Source organism: Carcharodon carcharias, chromosome 7 (genome assembly GCF_017639515.1).
Source record: "Carcharodon carcharias isolate sCarCar2 chromosome 7, sCarCar2.pri, whole genome shotgun sequence".
Classification (NCBI taxonomy): Eukaryota; Metazoa; Chordata; class Chondrichthyes; order Lamniformes; family Lamnidae; genus Carcharodon; species Carcharodon carcharias.
In genome coordinates this window covers 130833558-130847663 of record NC_054473.1, presented here as the reverse complement: position 1 = coordinate 130847663, position 14106 = coordinate 130833558, and the positions used below count along the sequence as shown (strand labels likewise).

General features: G+C 40.7%; 1 protein-coding gene across 3 annotated transcripts in view; it reads left to right on the top strand.

Annotated features, from left to right (window-relative positions):
- Positions 1–8469, top strand: part of LOC121280469 (inactive serine/threonine-protein kinase VRK3-like) — a 52537-nt gene extending 44068 nt beyond the window's left edge. For all 3 annotated transcript variants that reach the window (XM_041192500.1, XM_041192499.1, XM_041192498.1), the window contains 2 exons: positions 6320–6465; positions 8236–8469. In XM_041192500.1, coding sequence (XP_041048434.1) covers positions 6320–6465; positions 8236–8241 — 152 coding nt within the window. In that variant the 3' untranslated portion in view covers positions 8242–8469. The remainder of the gene's footprint in view (positions 1–6319; positions 6466–8235) is intronic.
- The last annotated feature ends 5637 nt before the right edge of the window (positions 8470–14106 follow it).

The following is a 14106-nucleotide window of genomic DNA, read 5'->3' as shown; positions in this document are numbered from 1 at the left end:
GTGACGAATGTCATTTTAAGATCAGTTCAACTGAGTAGGGGTCACATGATTTGTTCAACCAATGTATGCCGAGTGCAGGGGAATAAATTGTAGGGAGGGGTTTCCTAGGAAAAATGGCTGTATGAGGGGCTGGCTGGATACAAGCAGCCAGGGAAGCTCTCATGTAAATAAAATTAGTTCTGTTTGACTAAGAAGCCTCACAGAGTGTCCTTCTACATTTGGTGATGAGGAAAAAACAATCCTGGTACTGTCTCCCACCTGTATCTGTAAGTATTGTATTTAATCAACAATTGGGAATAGAAAATTATATTACTCACCAAGATGCCGCTTTTCGGCCAGATAGACCGACTGCAGAGGAATGGGATCATTTCCAATTGAAACCTTCAGTTATAATGCAACATTATAAGTTTAATTCACGAGTGAGAGCCTGGGGGAGTTGATCTTTGTGAAACTCAAACAATTATCAGAGCATATAATCCTAAGTGATATGCTGCAGGATCGATTAGTCTGTGGCAGGTGTAATGACCATACAATGTTGGTTGTTAGCGGAAGTTGATATTGATTTCAAATGTGATAGAGATTGGGCTCGCTATGAAAAGCGCTGAGGCAGATGCATTGGAACTGCAGGGTGTGCAAAGTGATGCTGTGCACCAGTTAGGGCAGGAACTGGCAGCCAGCTGTGGCATCAAATCAGCTGAGGCCACTGGAAAAAGGGAAGCAGTTCCAGTAAGCTATAGAAATAAAAGATACAGCGGAGGCAGTCAGGCAGTGATTCTTAAGGTCCAATGTGGGAATAACCATACTCCTGAATCTTATTGATTTAAGGAGTCTAAGTGCCAGTATTGTGGGGGAAAAAGGACACCTTAGGAGACAATGCAGGGCTAGATCCAGGCAGTTGAATAGCCAGTCCAGCAAGATGTTACAAGTACACAGTGTGGAAGACCCTGATACCAGTAAGTCTAATACTTACTCTCTTTCCAATTTCAAGGCTGTTAAACCAGACCCAGTCACCGTAACACTGTGTAAAGAGGAAGCCTCTAAACATGGAACTAGATATAGGTGCATCAGTCACTGTGATCGGTGAGCACATATTCCAGTATTTGAGAGGGGGAGCCCAGCCTTTAAATTTAGGGTGCACTTCAGCCAAGCTGAAAACATATAGTGGAGTAGAAGTAAAGGTGATGGGTACCGCCATTGTACCTGTAAGCAATGAACAGTAGTCTGCCCAGCCACCTACCGTAGTAGTAATCGGTAAAGGACTAAGCTGCCTGGGTCGTGACTGGCTCAAGAAAATAAAAGTTAAATTGGGCTGACATTTTCCAGCTGAGGACAGGGGGATTGTCAGAATTGTTAAGAAAATACAACAATGTCTTCCGGGACGAGTTAGGCAAAATTAAGGGCTTATAAGCCAAAATCTACGTGAATCCGGAAGCCACCCTTTGCTTTTTCAGAGCAAGACCCGTACCATATGCCCTGTGTGAGAAAGTAGAGGCTGAACTAAAGAGGCTAGAAGAACTGGTATTATCCAGTCGGTTCAGTTTTCAGAATGGGCTCCACCCAGCATCCCTGTTTTGAAGCCTGACAAGATTATCTGCATTTGTGGTGATGACAAACAAACCGTCAATCTGACCTCAAAGACAAGTAACCTCTTCCATGAATCGAAGATCTTTATGCAAAACTGGCCGAGAACCAGTCATATACCAAGCTGGACATGAGTCACGCTTATCAACAGCTTGAGTTGGATGACGGTTCCTGAGGATATGTCACGATAAACACCCACAAAGGGCTTTTTCAGTATACGTGCCTGCCTTTTGGTGTCTCGTTGGCATATGCAATGCCCCAGCGCACAATGGAGAGCCTACTACAGGTTTGCCATAGGTTGTGATATACCTCGATGATATACTCATCACTGGGACCACAGAGGCTGAACATCTGGCAGATTTAGAAGAGATGTTACAAAGATTTCAGGAGGCTGGCATCTCCTCAAGAAAGAAAAGTACACTTTTCAACCCAGGGAGGTGATTTTCTTGGGACACAGGATCAATGCTCAAGGGCTACACCCTGTCGAGGAGAAAGTCAGCGCCATAAGAGAAGCACCTTCCCCCCACTAACGTTTTTGACCTTAAATCATTTCTAAGAATAGTCAATTATTATGGGCGATTTTTGCCAAATCTATCCACTGTGCTTGGCCCCCTTACACACCCTACTAAAGAAGCACCACCGCTGGTTTTGGGGAATTCCTCAGAAATGGCTTTCAACAAGGTGAAGCAATTTCCGCAGTCTTCAGGTCTACTTGTACACTTCAACCCCTCAAAATAATTAATACTGACACGTAAGGCCTCTCCATATGGAGTTGGGGCAGTTTTGTTCCATGAAATGGCTGGCGGCTCAGAAAAGCCGATAGGATATGTGTCAAGAATACTATCAGTAGCAGAAAGAGGCTATTCACAAATCGAAAAAGAGGACCAATCAATAGTTTTTGGCGTCAAAAAGTTCCATCAGTATCTACGTTGTTTCAGACCACAAGCTGCTGTTGCTCCTTTTTAAGGAGCACGGCATTATTTCACCAGTAACCTCTATGAAGATTCAGAGGCAGGCATTGATCCTGGCCACATACGAATATACCTTCAAACACCGACCGGGCTACATATTGTGAATGCAGATGCCCTGAGTCACCTGCCCTTGAGAGAAAGTATTACATGTACACCTATTCCTCAAGAAATTGTCTTGGCTGTAAGCTTTTTGGATACGCTACCAGTCTGTGAAACAAATCAAAACCTGGACCAGTCGGGATCCACTGTTATCCAGAGTACAAGATAAAATCCTTACGAGATGGGGAAATGAGACAGCTTGAGGACATGAAACCTCCTCCATCTGTAAACATGAACTTAGCACTATGCCATCTTGACAATTATGGGGAGCGCAAGTGGTCATTCCTGCACTGGGCCAGAAGCTACACCTGATGGAAATATACAGTGGCCACCCTAGTATCTTGGAAGTGAAAATGTTAGGCAGGAGTTATATATTGTAGCCCAGAATCAACACTGATTTTGAGAACATGGTAAGGCATTGCCAACAGTGCCAGTTGCAGCAAAACCTGCCAGCCACAGCTCCACTACTCCCTTGGGAATGGCCTGGCCATCCGTGTGTCCACATCTATGTCGATTATGTAGGACCATTTATGGGTACGATGTAATTGATGCACATTCTAACTGGTAGAAAATTTTGAGGTGAAAACACCGACATCGATGGCGACCATCGAAAAGCTGCAGCACTGTTTTGCACCTCGTGGTTTGCCTGAAATAATCATGTCCGATAATGGGGCAATGTTCACGAGTACAGAGTTTCAAAACTTTACCACTCTCAATGGTATAAAACACACAAAGGCAGCACCCTACCATCCAGCATTGAACAGCTTAGCTGAGAGAGCCATCCAAATTTTTAAATCTGGCATGAAAAATACTATCAGGTGGATCTTTAGTAACAAGAGTCTCTCATTTTCTGCTGAGTTACCGTACCACCCTGTACCACACAACTACAGGTGTTCCTCCTGAACTATTAATGAAATATCATCTCAGAACAAGGTTAAATCTTGTTTCCAAATTTGCAGGGGAGGGTAAAGTCAAGTCAGTGCAACCAGAAGACAAGTCATGGTTCTCACAGTAGATCTAGGAAGTTCTCCACTAATGAAAATGCGTACATGAAAAGTTTCAGTTGCAGCCCTAGGTGGATTCTCATAAGGGTAGTCTCTGAGACTGGACCTCTTTCGCATTGAGGAAGGATAGAGGGATGGAGAGTTCAGAAGCACGTTGATAATTTGAGAGGTAGAGAGGCATTCTCTCAGTCAGTGTTACCACCGAGTGAACATGAGCACACCAAAGATTCTGGTCAACCTGTAATAAACATCAAGGACATCTGTGTTGAAGTTAATGATAACGAATTGTCTGTACAAGTATGGCTCCGAGTACAGGGCGGCTAGAGCAAAGGTCGTCTCCTGCTCCCTGGCAGTCCTGTCCCTGTGCCTGCAAAAGGAGGAGCTCCGAGCAGTGGGAGCAGAACCCTCAGGCCGGCTCAAGAGGGCCAGGACTGAGCAGGAGCTGGTGGTCCTTCAGGAGGTACCCATTGGTACATTCCCGGAAAATGTCAATCCAGTAGAAGCCTCACAGCCTGTCGAACTACACCACTCGATGCAAATTCGAAATCCACCCCAAAGACTTAATTTATAAGCATAAATGGAATTATTTCTAGAATTCAGAAAATTCTTGGTTTGTTTGTATAAAGCAATTGTTAAGCATAAAGATGTACAGAGGAGTTAAGGGGCGGGGGGGGGGAGGGATGTGATGACTGTCACTTTAAGATCAGTTCAACTGAATAGGGGTCACGTGATTTGTTCAACCAATGTGTGGTTAGCATGGGGGTGGGGTTTCCTAGGTAAAATGGCTGTATGAGGGGCTATCTGGATACAAGCAGCCACGGAAGCTGTCATGTGAATAAAGTTTGTTTTGTTTGCCTAAGAAGTCTCCCAGAGTGTGTTTATACACTAAAATCCTCCTTCATACGGACTTGAAACTTTAACTGTTTCTCTCTCCACAGATGCTGTTAGACCTGCTGAGCTTTTCAAGCATTTTCTGTTTTTGTTTTGCACTTTTACAACCTCCTAGAAGTGGTGAATTTGTGATTCAGGCTACCCCGAATAAAAAAAAAAGGGCAGTATTACATTGTTTATTGTGTAGATGCTGCAACATTATCTTTCCACTTAGAGCAATGATGGATGCAGAGTTAAGGTAGTACCTCCAAAAATCCTGCCTTCCCATATAGATATTTCTCTCTACCCCAACTCTTTATTTTGTCTCTCATTCACCCCCAATTAACATAATACAAGGGAATTACAGATGACCAGAAAACTATTTGACTCATTTTGGTTTGTCTACCCTGGATGACTTCAGACTCACTACTTTACAGCATCCAGTTGTTTTCGACACAATCTTGGGCTTTCACAGCATGTTCAATCCAGGTACTTCTTCCGTGTATTGATTGTCTGTGTGAAGGAAGACTTCCTAGTAATGGTTCTAATATGTGAAAGTAAAACAAGGCGTCATAGATTCAAACTAGTAAAGGTAACTTAATTTTAAAGTAATTTTCCATACCCAATCTCTATCTTGCCCTACCTCCAAAAGATCACACCTCCAAACTTTCCAAACGATGGTTGGAAGGCTAAAATCTATCATGATACCGCAGACCTTTTAATAGAAGGAATCACTCTTGTGATTCTGCTCTGCACTACTTCCTGTGCTTGAGTGTCTCCCTTGTCTTGGTGACCGGAACCAGAGACAGCTTGCAAGGCATAATCTGACTAGAGCAGAGTACACTTTGATCATGATTTCCTTCTTATGTTCTACTGTTTTATCTGTGAACGTCATCATTGTATTAGCTTTTATTATTGTTCAATGTTGGTTGGAATGTTGAGCATCAAGTCTACTAAGACAACTGGATCTGTTTTCAACTTCTTCTATTTCAAGACCATTGTTGCTAATTTTCTTTCCCTCGACATGCAGTAATTTACACATTCAATTTCATCTGCAATTATTCTGCCAACTTGGATATTTTATTTATACCAATAAATCTGAATGCCCATCGATTGCTAACTAATTATGTTGTTCTAATTCATCAGAACTCTTTCCTTTTTTTTGTTTTGCTCTGACTTTGCCTCTAATCTGTTACTTTATATTTTTATTTTTAGTTGAATACTTTGACTCCTTCCAACCTTCAGTTGGAAATTGTGCCTCTGACCAGAATTTATTCATGCATTTCATAATCTACTTGAGTTCTTTGCTTCAAATAAAATTTAAAGTACCAAACTCTATTTTTACTATAGTATCCACTCATCCATGTAATCATGCAGAAAATCTAGTTCAATATAGAATGGTAGTGATATGTTTTAATAATTTTTTTATTTGATGTGTGGAAAAATGAGTTGGCTCTCCCCTGTGTGTCCCTTCCACTAGCCTCGCTACCTCATTTAAGGCACTCCTTAAAACCTAGCTCTTTGACCAAGCTTTTGGTCATCTGACCTAATTTCTTCTCCTGTGGCTCAGTTATATTTTCTTTTATAATGCTCCTATGAAGCATGTTGAGATGATTCGTTATGTTAAAGGCACTATATAATTATAAGCTGTTGGCCAAACTTCTTTCTTCCCAAGTTTAAATGGGAGCTGTTTAAATAAAAGTTGCCTTTCTGAAAGGATAAAATATTTGTGTGCAGTGTTGTATTCTCTGTCCCTCATTATTCATTTGAAAGGTCAATATTATTAATTTGTAGATGAACTGAAGAGATATCTGCAACGAGTGGTGTCACTAAAATATGATGAGGAGCCAGATTATGAAGAACTAAGAAAACAACTAAAATATGGTCTTGACAGGTTGGGCACGTCACCCGATGGCCCTATGGATCTCACAATAACCACTGTAAGTAAATTTTGTGTGCATAAGGACTGTCTCCAGCTTGACTGTGACAGCTCAGACAGTTTGATCCTGGGGATCCAGACAGTTGCTGACACCTCTGGCACTGTGCTCTGGTTTGAATCTCTGCCTGCACAAAAAGAGGAGCAATGAAGAATGGGGGGAGTGACACCCACAACAGCTGTTTATTGTTTCTGTCTTTTTCTTTGTTAGTAAGGTACCTCCTCCCACCCCCCCACATCCTGGCAGAGGAAGCTGCGCATCGGCTTAGCTTGGAGTTTCAATGCTGCTGGGGGGCCGGGGAAGGGCTGCATCCCATTAGAAAATGTCACGCTGATGGCTCCCACACCTTGAAGTAGGCTTTGGTTTGGGGGGGAGTTGCACTAAGCCTACATGCACAAAGGCCTGATTGGCAAGGCCTGAGCTCCCTTCCCCTTCCTTGAAGGCTGAGGGTGATGATTGAGGACACAAGACTGGGGAGTCCATTTATTTAAAGTTTGCTCTGGATATTGGTCTTTGCATCTCCAATCTGTCAGTTTCTCCTCTCTTTCTCCCCTTACTCTCCCACCCCACCCCAAAAATCAAAGTCGATCTATACGCTTCCTGCCTATGTAACAGGTTGGAACTGGAGGAAATATGGCAAGTGTAACTTGTTTTAATGCATCATTATTGAGCTTCTTGATGTGATTATAGAGATTATATTTTGGTTCTGAAATTTTTGACCTTTGATCCCTGAGAAAGTAGGGTCAATTTAAGAGTTATATGAAAAACTATAGTGTTTTAGGTCAAAAATCATCGAGTAGACTTTTACATGAGATCAACTTTTACACAAATGTATACGGTGTATAACACCTTCATAAGATCATACTTGGAGCATTGTGTACAGTCTGGGCTCCACTACAGGAAGAATGTTATGGCAATAGATTCACTAGGATGTTGCCTGCTATGAAGAAATATGGATTTAAACAACATTTATTGCTGTTTTTGTTCGGATGGCAGAGGTCAATAGGTAATTAGATGGAGATGTTTTAAAAATATGAAGGAATAAGCAAAAGTAGGTAGAATCAAGCCACTTCTAGTGATTAAGGGGTGTTGAACATGACGTAAGATTAAATCAGGGATTAGGGCATTGAGCTGGAAAAACCTTTTATATAAAAGATGCAGAATATACCACCAAAAATTGTGATTAAAACAGACCATGTTAACATTGAAGAATGGGTAAGGTAGTGGTTGAAAGAAGGGGGTAAGAGTGTTAAAGGAATATGAGAACAGGGCAGACATTTAGGATTAGGACTGCAGTTCATGTAGAAGATAAATGGCCTGTTTCAGTTTTATAATTTTGTTGCAATTCAACGACTTTTTTAAAATGCTCCAGCATTGAGTGACTCCATGTCAACACTGGTAATTGCTGGATGGAACCAAATCCAAATTTAATTATTCTGGCTATTCCAGGCTTTCTGGTCTTGGGTAAGTTATTATCAAAGGGATCCCATTGCTTGGTATTTTAAAAATGTATTTTGATAATAAAATGGTGCCAGTAACCAACCATGACGAAGTTAGGACTGTCAGTGAATCTAGTATCTTTTACAGAAATCCAGTCATTGTCCAAACTAGATAACTGGAGCAAAAATGCAGGCTAACTTTCTCCAATGTCACCAAAAACCATGAATTGGCTGCCAGTTTGTGCAAAGCTGTAGTGGCATTAGCAGTGTTCTCAAAGCAGCACACTAGTGTAGTATACAATCATGACTAACATTTTTAATATTTTCTCCACAGATTTGAAAATACCAATAACCAACTATGAAGCCGGCATTATCATGTTGAGATCAATTTCAAAGCATATGCATTTAAAGATGCACTGTACTTTTTTTTAAATCATGCTTTTTATAGCTCTTTAGCAATAGTTCCACTGTTGCAAGTTTTTTGTAGGAAAATGCATGCTTGTATGTAATTCACGTTTCAAGATTTATATTTGGTGTTTTTAAATAAAATTGAATGATATTTTGGTGAGAAGCTGTTTTTTGGTTGTAATTTTTGTTGTTTGTTACTTACAGTATTTTGATCTAAACCATTGCACTAATTGACCCCATTTGGCAACTGATCATCTCCTGCCACCACACCCCCCTGCCCCACCCCACAATTACTGTGTAATATATTTGTCCAGAAATAAACAATTTAAATAGCGGTCTTCGGTCTGTTGCATGAATTAAATTAGCTTCTGCAGCAGTTTTCTACTTGCAATCAAAGACAATAATCTCACAGTTTGCATTCTTATTGAAACTGGCTGAGAGATGATCAACTCGCTTGTCAGATCGATAACAAATGTTTATGAATATAATTTGTTTAACTTGTATGGAGTTTACTTGAATGTACTTTGTGAAGGTGATTGGTTTTACTGAGCCGAATTACTTATACTGTGACCTCAATACAATTTCAAATATCCATTCAGTTTTGGTTAGTGATTGGGTAACAATTGTTTGTCTACTTTCTTTTTTTCTTCACTCGGGACATGGGTTTCACTGGCTCGGCCATCATTTATTGCCCATCCCTGATTGCCCTTGAGAAGGTGGTGGTGAGCAGCTGCCTTGAACCGCTGCAGTCCATGTGGGTGTAGGTGTAGGTACAGCCACAGTGCTGTTAGGGAGGGAGTTCCAGGATTTTGACCCAGCGACAGTGAAGGAACAGCAATATATTTCCAAGTCAGGATGGTGAGTGGCTTGGAGAGGAACTCACAGGTGGTGGTGTTCCCATGTATCTGCTGCCCTTGTCCTTTTTCGATGATAGTGGTCGTGGGTTTGGAAGGTGCTGTTTTGGTGAGTTCCTGCAGTGCATCTTGTAGATGGTAAGCACTGCTGCCACTGTGCATCAGTGATGGAGTGAGTGATGATGTGGACGGGGTACCGATCAAGCGGGCTGCTGTGTCCTGGGTAGTGTCAAGCTTCTTGAGTGTTGTGGGAGCTGCATTCATCCAGGCAAGGAGAGAGTATTCCATCATACTCCTGACTTGTGCCTTGTAGATTGTGGATAGGCTTTGGGGAGTCAGGAGGTGAGTTACACGTCACAGGATTCCTAGCCTCTGACCTGGTTTTGTAGCCACAGTATTTATATGGCTAGTCCCAGTTCAGTTTCTGGTCAATGGTAATTCCCAGGATATTGATAGTGGGGGATTCAGCAATGGTAATGCCATTGAATGTCATGGGGCAATGGTTAGATTCTCTTTTATTGGCGATGGTCATTGCCCAGTACTTATGTGGCACAAATGTTAGTTGCCACTTGTTGGCCCAAGCCTGGATATTGTTCAAGCCTTGCTGCATTTGGACATGGACTGCTTCGGTTTCTGAGGAGTTGCGAATGATGCTGAACATTGTGCAATCATCAGCAAACATTCCCACTTCTGATCTTATGGTGGAAGGAAGGTTATTGAAGCAGCTGAAGATGGTTGGGCCTAGGACGCTGTCACGAAGCTATTAATGCATATAATATTTTGGAAAATATTTTTCTTTTAAAATAGAGGTTTAGTCTGTGGGTGTGTCTTAATTGGATTAAAGACAGCTAGTCTGGGTGCTTTAATGGGTACTAGTTTTTATATGTAAGAGAGTTTGCGTGCATTTGCATTTTTTGAATAGAGCATTCAAGAAAGGGGTGTGAAAACTGATGTCTTTCTAGCAGTTACCAAGCAATATATTGTATATTAATAAAATTGGTATTATGAAAGGGGTTTCATTGTTAAAAGATGAAGTTCAAAGAGGCTGGTGAGACAATCAGTGGTGGTAGGTATAACTTCAGTAGTTTTAAGGTGTACAGAGCAGAGGCAATGGTGAGATTAAAAGGCAGCTCTAAGCCTACCAGTGTCTGCAAGGAAGCAAAGTGAAAAGAACCTCATTTTGAATTCGTAAGGTGAAAATGCTTTGCCTAGTGTTTGGGTAAGTCTAGGTGTTGCTGTTGCCTTAATGGAGATTAGTTTGGGAATTTGTTAAAAGTTATGATAGTAATTTGTAGCCATGTGTATATATATATTTTAACCTGTGTAAATTAATAAAATGTTTCACTTAGTTTAATGTAAAGCCTCGAACTGGTGGTCTGATTCCTGAATTTAGAGTTGCATCTCAAAGATAACACTTAAAATTATAGGTTATGACAGTTGTTTAAAATTTCCCTCTGGGATTTTTAAATGACTCCGCTTTACCAACTGCATCGGTCATAACAGACACTACCCTAAGGAACTCCTTCAGTGATGCCGTGGAGCTGAGATGACTGACCTCCAACAACCATGTTCACTATAAGTTTGCCAAAAGAGAATGAGAACATAGTTGGAGCAGGAGTGGCCACAGCTCAAATCAGTTGTAATAGTTACTGCCCTTGTTTCTCCTGCAGGAGTAGGGACCCAAAGGCTCTGAGTCTTCTAGAACTCAGGAGCATTTGTATGTATCTTCTGTACTTCATTCATAGGAACCTGAAGTCAACATCTCCCAGGTAAAATCATTTGATCCAAGCAACCTAAACCAGATTAGACCAAGTGATGCAGAAGATGGGAATTGCAAAGTTAAGAGACTCAGCATACAAAAATACACCACATCTGACTTAAGATCTTTTCTTTTAGTCATTTAGTAGCACAGAACTTGAGTATTGATGAAAAAAGAAACATGTCTAAGCTTTTCATCTTACACTCATCAGGACACTTCGCAAGAATACCAATATAAGGGGAAAACAATTTATACTGTATATGAAGAAAGTGCTGATTGGTAGGCAAGTGGCATTGCCATGGAGAATGCACCAGTGATGGTGACTGACAGTTAACTGCCAGGCATGGTTTGAAATTTAAACCAGGCAGCTTGACCAATTGGTGAAGGCATTGTCCTGAGGAATGAGTCAGTGAATGACTATCAATTATTTTGTTTAGTTGAAATAGGTGCAATGTGTGTACATGTTCTTTTTGTCTGCAAAGAACAGGGCCCTGTGTATGTAGCTTCCAGTACATGCAAATGAGCCACACTGAGAGTCCGACTGGCAATTTTAAATTGGTTGTCAGCGTAATTCTTAGCACACCGAGGATTATTTAGCAAATACTGTCCAATCGCGGAATCGTATCTAATGTTGGACACTGTTTTGAGTTTTTCAAGCACAGGCTAGTTGGGTACAGTCTGTACCTTGCCCATTGCAAACAGTGGCTGAGACATGCTGTTTGATATGATCCGCCAGTCTTTGGGACGTACGGCCTACATGCCTAGCATCACACTTGCACTGAAATTCAGAGGACCACACACTGATGATAGAAGGTTGGTGATTGATGGCATTATGATATTGCTGATTCATCAATACTAACCTATGAGAAGGGAGAAAATCTCAATTCCTTGCTACCAGAGAAAATATGTACAACAATGTTTAACTTCTGGCGTCATACAGAAACAGATTGTAGAAGGTCTTCTTTCTACTTAATGCCTCTGATATAGACTTTATCCTCATCAATTCAACTCACTTGTTGAAAAAACTGGAAGAGCAGAAGATTCCAGCTCCTGGAGACCAGTAGCTGAGAGGGCAAAAATTGATATGAGACCATAATTAAACAGAGTTTTAGCACTAAAAGTAACCTTACATAAAAAGTGAAAACTATATAGTATAATCCACACCAAGTGAACAGAAAGATAATTTGGTAACCTGAGGTTGTTTGCAATATTTTATCAATGTTCATGAGACACTTAGGTTAATAAATCATGCAATTTTTCCTCATTAGGATAGAGCACCTCTAGGTCATTATAAAGGCTGGGCCTTTATTTTGTGGGATATTATGCTTTCCCCTTGAAGTAGAAAGATGGCTTTTTTGATAGCTCAGTGACTGTGACTCATGTAGAGAAGGAATCTGGAGATTCAATCTACTGTTTATGTTGCGTGTCACTTAGGGTAGCAGAAGGTTATTAGTGGAATTACAAATTACTTCAGCATTACTGACTACTGGCTTTTTCGCCTTTTGGGATCTAAGTTTTAGTCTTCTCATGTCTATTGCCATTAAGAACCCAGCCACAAATATCTTTGCATACACCCTGAGCTTAGGAAAGGAAAATAAAATCGTGTTGTGATTCCTGACTATTAACCTATTGAAGGTTCGTGTGCACGTATACAGAATGAAACTTGATTGTGATGGATTCCCTACTTAAACAGCCATCTAACCTATCTCACAGATGAATCATTGGTACTGGGAATAGTACCAATGTTGGTGTACCCCAGCAGCTAGCTGGTATCTGTCCCCAGAGAGGTATCTCTGTCCTTGTGTGTGGAAGGGAAGTGGTACATTTGAAAAAAGTGTCTTTTGCTTTTGATTTGCTCCGAGAACTACACTATTCATTTTGTACAACAGAAATCAGACTTAAGGCAATATTGTTGTAGGGTTTTCTCAGAATCTTTAATATTCTGACTCAATTATGTTGCTGTTGCATATATGGACTTTCAAAATGCATTTGACAAGGTACCACATAATAGACATTAGCAAAATTAAAGCCCATAGGATTAAAAGAGCAGTGGTGGCATGGTCAGAAAGCAGCAAGTAGTGATAAACATTTGTTTTTCAGATGGAGGGAAGGGTGTAGTGGGTATTCCCTAAGGATCACTATTAGGACCAATACTCTTTTTGGTGAATGCTAATGACTTGGGCTTGAGAATGGAGGGCATAATTTCTAGGTCTGCAAATGATATGAAAGTCAGTAATGAGAATAGTAATAGTCAGGAGGACATAGATTGGTGAAGTGGACAGACACGCAGCAAATTAAATTTCATGTAGAGAAGTATGAAGTGATACATTTTGGTAGGAGGAAAGAGGAAAAGCAATATGAACTACTGGGTAAATGGTAGTTTTAAAAGGTTCAAGACGTAATGGTGTTTGTACACATATCTTTGAAGATGGCAGCACAAATTGAGAAGGCTTTTTTTTAATAAAGCATATTGGATTCTTGCCTTTTATTAACAGAAATAGAGTACAATAGCACTCTAGGATATTGTGGTCAACCATTACAAAAACTGATTAGGCCTCTACTAGAGTATTGTGTTAAATTTGTGGGGGCTTTAAAGAGGGTGCAGAAAAGATTTACTAGAATGGTACCAGAAATGAGGGACTTCAGTTTTGTGGAGGAGTTCTCCTTAGAACAGAGAAGCTTAAGAGAAGATTTAATAGATGTGTTCAAAATTATAAATGTTTTTCATGGAATAAATAAGGAATAACTGCCCAGTGGCAGAAGGCTTGGTAACCAGAGGACACCAGATTTTAGGTGATTGGCAGTGTATGTATGCAGTGTCGTCTTGTGATTTGGTGAAGTATGCTGCCCGAAAGGGCAGTGGAAGCAGATTCAATGGTAACATTCAAAACAGAACAGGATAAAAACTTGAAGATAAAAAAAGGGAAAGAATGGAGAAATAGGATTAATTGGATAGTTTGACCAGAAAGCAGCACAGCCATGGACCTGATTGGCCACCTTCATTGCTGTATTCTGTGATTCAAGCAAGGTGTTGAAAGGCAATCCTGTAACAAAAGAAAGTCATAGAATGTTCCACTTCGTGGATATAAGGATTATATGATGAGATTTGTCTGGTCCTATCCACTTGTGATATAAGGGCAATGTTTCACCAAGATGGGTTTAATGCCTGGTTACATGCAGGTTG